Source organism: Talpa occidentalis, unplaced genomic scaffold, assembly GCF_014898055.3.
Source record: "Talpa occidentalis isolate TD23 unplaced genomic scaffold, MPIMG_talOcc4v2.1 talOcc4.6, whole genome shotgun sequence".
In the NCBI taxonomy this organism is placed as follows: domain Eukaryota; kingdom Metazoa; phylum Chordata; class Mammalia; order Eulipotyphla; family Talpidae; genus Talpa; species Talpa occidentalis.
Window position 1 is genome coordinate 55,715,850 of NW_023604972.1, and position 6,000 is coordinate 55,721,849.

The 6,000-nt window shown below is 47.7% G+C and overlaps 2 protein-coding genes across 2 annotated transcripts in view; one reads left to right on the top strand and one right to left on the bottom strand.

The window, feature by feature from the left end:
* The window catches only part of FAM13A (family with sequence similarity 13 member A), a 269,649-nt gene extending 267,713 nt beyond the window's left edge, over nt 1-1,936 (bottom strand). Inside the window, exon 1 of the mRNA XM_054688133.1 lies at nt 1,915-1,936. The gene's annotated coding sequence lies outside the window, so the exon portion shown is untranslated. The remainder of the gene's footprint in view (nt 1-1,914) is intronic.
* A 674-nt stretch (nt 1,937-2,610) lies between these two features.
* Nucleotides 2,611-5,772, top strand: TIGD2 (tigger transposable element derived 2). Its single transcript, XM_037529163.2, has 2 exons — nt 2,611-2,761; nt 2,941-5,772. The coding sequence occupies exon 2, from the start codon at nt 3,842-3,844 to the stop codon at nt 5,417-5,419; it is 1,578 nt and encodes a 525-aa protein (XP_037385060.1). The 5' UTR covers nt 2,611-2,761; nt 2,941-3,841; the 3' UTR covers nt 5,420-5,772.
* Nucleotides 5,773-6,000: the final 228 nt, after the last annotated feature.

Consider the following 6,000-nt stretch of genomic DNA (forward strand, 5'->3'; position numbering starts at 1 on the left):
AATAAAAGCCTGAAAAGGCCACTGAGGGCTCCTAAGACTCCTCCTTCACCCATCTGCTCCAATTATAGAGATCCTGCTCCATCCCATCCTGCCACTCCAGGCAACACGGAAGCACAAAAACAAAAATTAAAGTTAAAAGTCTTCTACAGGACAGCTATATGACTTAAGAGTTTAAGAAATCACTAGATTTCAATATTGACAGTTACCAAATTTTAAAAAAAGATGAGATTTCCAAAGAGTAATCTTGAGACAGGAAAGATCCTGGGACAGGGACAGGACAGGAATCAAGGACAAGAATTTTGCTGTTCCCATGGGCTTGTCAACAAGAGGTTAATAACCTGATGACTCTAGGTCCTGACACCTGCTGCCATAATTTCCTTGGATCACTGGATCATTTTTTTGGTTTGTTTTTGTTTTACTGTTTCTGAACTCTTTTCGACATATCAAGTTGGCTGCTATGGGAAAGTGGGGAGTTAAAAGACCCAGAAGACAAAGGAGTCCCAGTCTTTGCGAGCAGACCAACTCACACTGGAGATGTAGGTGCCCAGCTTCCCACAGAAGTTCACCTTAGAGAAGGTCATGAGCCCATAAGACCACAAGCTGCAGCTGATTGGTGCTCACAACAATGGACTTTGGCTAAGTCCACTCTCTTTGCTTTCCCAGCCAATAAAGTTTTATTCATTTGTTCTCAAACCCTATTCCTAAAACCTACATAGACCCCTAGCAGGGTCACATCCTGGAATCTCTTCTGTCCAGAGGGGCCTTCTCCCAGCACTGTTTTTCCTTGCACTTTCACTAATCTACAAATGCTGACTCCTTGCCTGCCCTCACCAGTGGATTCCTCTTTTCAATCTTGACCAGAGCGTCTCAAGAACTCTTTCCCCGGCTTGGGAGCAGGCCCCCTCAGTCCTGTGGACAGCAGCTGGTACGCTGCTAATTTTGTGGGTTAGGATGAGATCAGACTGAGAGGCCGCCGGAACCTGACAAAAGTAGCATTTACCCCAAATTGCCAAGCCAGACACTACTGAAATTGGGGGTCATGGGGGGAGGTGTCTACCTTCAGGAAAAGACAGGTATTTTTGTCAAAAAGCCATTTACAATCTCGCAGAACTAGGAAAGCATGTACTTCCCACTATGCCAGATAGTGGAAGGCTACGATTTCGAGAAAGGCAAATTTGGGCTGGGGTGGGAGTTGGGGGAGTCAGAAGGCTTAGATTCAAAATCTCTTTTCTGCAGTACGAATGCTCAGTTCGGTCCTTTTGACACATTCTGGCAATAATGTGGTTTTTGCAAATAAATGAGAAATTTCTATGTTACTCTTTCGCTAACGACATGGATGTTTCGCTAATAGACATGGATGTTCAGATGTTAGGAAACTTATGTGAAGACGTTTCCATTTTCAAAGAAATATACAAAAAAAAAAAAAGGAAGGAAAAAGCTACGTGTGCTTCCTGGGTAAACAAGTGCTTAGGGATGAAGATGCAGCTTCTCCCTTCTCCCAGGCACGCAGTCGGGAAGGGGGAGAAGGCGGGGTGCAGCGGAGCCTGGTGCACAGGTGGCGGCATTCGCGCCTTTTAGAAGAGAAAAACGTGTGCCATCTCCGTTTGGAGCAGATCAAGGGAGTCTTTGTCAAATTACAACTGCATCACCACCGAGCAGCAGGGGGAGAAAAGGGGCGGCAGGAGATCTACCCGTGAGCCACACAGGCTCAGGCTTCTCACAGGGGCAGGTGGGTTCTGCTCCGGGGACGCTCCTGCAGAGCGCGTGGGTCCCGCAGCATTTCCCCTAGAAGGGCAGCGCGGGGACCCGGGTGACCGCGCCCCGCCGCGCGGGTGGGTGCCGTAGCGAGAAGCCCCAGCCCCGCCGGCAGACGCGCTCCTGTCCTCCTCGGCGGCCGCGGCCGCTCGCTCCTACCGTGGCTCACGACGCTCGCTCGGGCTCCGGGCTCCCAGCAGGCGGGCGGGCGGGCGGCGCGGGGCTCCCGGCTGCAGCCGCAGCGAGACGCGGGCGCCGAGTCCGCTGTTTGTAAACACGCTCCACGTGCGCGCGTCCTGCCCCATTCGCAGGCCGCTCGGCCGCCGGAGGACGCACGGCCTTCACGCCAGCCCCCGGGGAGCGCGATTCGATTTTCATCACACCTGAGGTTAAGTGCACCGAGCGCGTCGCCCTCAGCGCGGGGCCGCAGGGAGAAGCGCCAAGATGGGGCGGGCTTACACCGCCCCCTGCTGGCCGTGCCCGCACCGGCAACGTGGAGCAGTTCGGTCCCTAGCGGAACCCCAGCCGCGCGGAGGGACGCCACAGAGGCCGCCACGGAGGCCGCCCCGCCCCGCCCCGCCCCTCCAGCCGGTGGCCCCGCCCCGGGGCGCGCGCGCTCGTCCGCGCAGCCCCGCCCCCTCGCCGGCACAACGTTCCTGCGGGGGCGCGCGCGTGCTCCCTAATCCCCCGCCTTCCGGCTCCGGCGGCGACGCGAGCCCCTCGCCGCCGCCGCCGCCGCCGGTGTCAGCGTCCCCCTAGAGACTCCATTTGCTCCCAGGGCGCTCTGGCCGCCGCACTGGCAGGTGGAGAGCGATGCCCCCGACCCGCAGGCCGGCGTGTCCTGCGCCTGGCGGCCGCCGAGCGCGGCGGTGACACCCTGGTCGCCGGCGTCCACGGAGGAATCCGGCTCCCTCCGCGTGAGCAGAGACGTCCCGCGCGGCGGAGCGCGCCCTGCGGGGAGAGGCCCTGGTAACGCGGCTTCTCGCTGACCTCTTAATTTCAGGAGGTAGGCAATTGAGGTCCCTCTCTCTGTCACTCCCGATGGCGCCTGAAAACATTATTTGTCGCCTTTAAGCCGTAACAACTCTAGGAGGCGGTCATTTTCTTAACATAGTTGCAGGGTAGATGTGGGTAGTACCACAGACCCTGATATTGAAAAAAAATGTTTTTGGTATTTTCCTTCAGGTTTGGGAAGCTCGGAGTTCCTATACAGCCCCCCACAGGAACTACTTCTATTGACCCTTCGAGGATCATCTTTCACCAGGATTATTGTACCATCTCACGGAGCCTTCCACCCCCTACCCTCTACCATTGGTCCTGATTTCTACCAATGAAGTGTTTTGATGCTTTCTGTAGTCACGTGACACAGTCCTTGGCCACCTTTTTCCTTTCCAGTTGCCAAATACATTAGGTGTAAGTTTGTGTGGTGTTAAAGTACAAAGTTTCCTGCCTGCCTACTTTCACCTTAGTCGCACCGCTCACTTCTGTCCCGCTTTGCTTTAACGTGCTTACCTGTAATTTCCATAACCACTCACTTGGGTAACCTATATAATCCTTGCCTAGAAGACACAGCATTCCATGCAGTGCGCTGCTGAACAAAGACAGCAGTTCAAGGACGAGCTTTCCCGTTAGATTTTCCTTTATGTCACTTCTGCAAGTCCTATCGACTTTAACTGTATTCCCTGGTCCAGTTTCCAAATAGTCCCACCTGAGTCTTAGTTCCTTTAGCAAAGAACCTCACCTGTGATGATGGCAGGAGCAATCAAGCAGACCATAAGATTGTTGTGGAGACCTTGCTGTTTACAGTCTTGGTTGTAGTCGCCATTGAATTTGCAGTTCATGAAAAGGGGAATAAAGTAGAAGAGCTAGTTCTCGCTGTAGGAACTTTGTAAGTTTCAAAACAAAAGTAAAGAGACGCACAGTGGCCTTACTTAGATTGACCAGCACACTATTCATCTAGGTCCTGGGGGGAGTTAGGGGATTTAGAGGAGGGATCTTAAGACTGCATTTTCTAGTAACATTGTGTACAAATCTTAAGTGTTAAATATCTTATTCTAGTAATTGCCCAATATATTAGACACTTAAAATGCTGGGAAAACGTAAGCGTGTAGTTTTGACAATTAAAGACAAGCTTGACATTATTAAGAAACTTGAGGAAGGCATCTCTTTCAAAAAGCTTTCTGTGTTGTATGGAATTGGTGAATCCACAGTTCGTGATATTAAAAAGAACAAAGAAAGAATAATAAACTATGCAAACAGTTCAGATCCTACAAGTGGGGTATCTAAACGTAAATCTATGAAGTCATCAACATATGAGGAACTTGATAGAGTTATGATAGAGTGGTTTAACCAACAGAAAACAGAGGGCATTCCTGTATCCGGAACGATTTGTGCAAAACAAGCCAAGTTCTTTTTTGATGCTTTGGGGATGGAAGGTGATTTTAATGCATCATCTGGCTGGCTAACTCGATTTAAGCAGCGCCATGGTATCCCAAAGGCTGCTGGTAAAGGGATAAAATTAAAAGGAGACGAAACTGCTGCCAGTGAATTTTGTGGTAACTTTCAGGAATTTGTTGAGAGAGAAAATCTACAACCTGAGCAAATTTATGGGGCTGATCAAACTGGATTGTTCTGGAAATGTCTGCCATCAAGGACATTAACTTTTGGAACTGAGCAAAATATTTCTGGCTACAGGTCAAGCAGAGAGAGAATCATTATCATGTGTTGTGCAAATGCCACAGGTTTACACAAACTTAATCTTTGTGTTGTGGGAAAGGCAAAGAAGCCTCGTGCGTTCAAAGGAGCTGACCTTTCAAACCTTCCTGTCACTTATTTTAGTCAAAAAAGTGCATGGATAGAGCATTCTGTTTTCAGGCAGTGGTTTGAAAAATTCTTTGTACCACAGGTGCAGAAGCATTTGAAATCTAAAGGGCTTCTAGAGAAAGCAGTGCTGCTTTTGGATTTCCCCCCAGCACATCCGAATGAAGAATTGTTGCGTTCAGATGATGGCAGAATAATTGTGAAATATTTGCCACCAAATGTCACAAGTCTGATTCAACCAATGAGCCAGGGAGTACTAGCCACGGTAAAAAGATACTACCGAGCAGGACTTATCCAGAAATACATGGATGAAGGAATTGACCCAAAAATGTTTTGGAAGAATTTAACAGTATTGGATGCAATTTATGAAGTTTCCAGTGCTTGGAATATGGTGAAATCAAGTACCATAACCAAAGCATGGAAAAAACTTTTCCCTAGCAATGAAGAGAGTTCGGGAATGAACATTGATGAAGGAGCCATCTTAGCAGCTAACTTAGCAACAGTTTTACAGAATACAGAAGATTGTGAACATGTTGGCATTGAAAATATTGACCAATGGTTAGACTCTCACAGTAATGACTCAAGCTGTCAGGTGTTAACTGACAGTGAAGGTGTGGAAAACCAGGCTAGGCCTGCTGGGCAAAAGTCTTCCAATAAGGCTAGAAAAACAGAACTGAATCCAGAGAAGCATATTAGCCATAAAGCTGCACTTGAATGGACCGAAAACTTACTGGGTTATCTAGAACAACAAGATGATATGCTTCTGTCTGATAAACTGGTATTGCGGAGGCTTCGAACCATAATAAGAAGAAAACAGAAGATCCAAAATAACAAAAATCACTAATAATGGTCTTAAGGATTTTGGCATCTCTGGACCTTTGTGACTATGTGCGGTAGAACTTAATGATCTTGTTTGAAGTGCTGTGGATTCCAAGGCCAAATATATTTTATAAACAATTTTAGAATTAGATGCCATTTTGGATTACTTAAATTACTGTGCTTTAATGTCAACTCTAGTAAGTGAGCATTGACATGTACCTTGTTGACTGTTTCTAATCTGTATTAGACTAATTAGATCATAAGGTACCTGAGGCCAGGGATCTTGTGTCTGTTTTGTGCCTGAATTTCATTGTGTCTAATACAGAGTCATGCACACTATAGGCAATCAATAAATCTTTCTAAATTGAATTTTTATGACTTTCTCTGAACTTCAGTTTTCCAAATTTAAATATGTTTAGGGGTAAGTTTACATTGCCATGATTTTTCTACCTGCTGCAAATTTTAGAACTCAAACCATGATTATGTTCAAAGTCATTCACTATGCAAGCAGACAACTGCAGAAAAATAAACCTTAAATATGGTATTCTTTACCAACAGCATTTGGGTAAGCAGCAGTTCATGTTGTTCATCTCTCTGACATGTAAG

Bases quoted from the DNA above. Each gene is read 5' to 3' on its own strand.
- TIGD2 (XM_037529163.2), top strand. From the start codon at position 3,842: ATGCTGGGAAAACGTAAGCGTGTAGTTTTGACAATTAAAGACAAGCTT.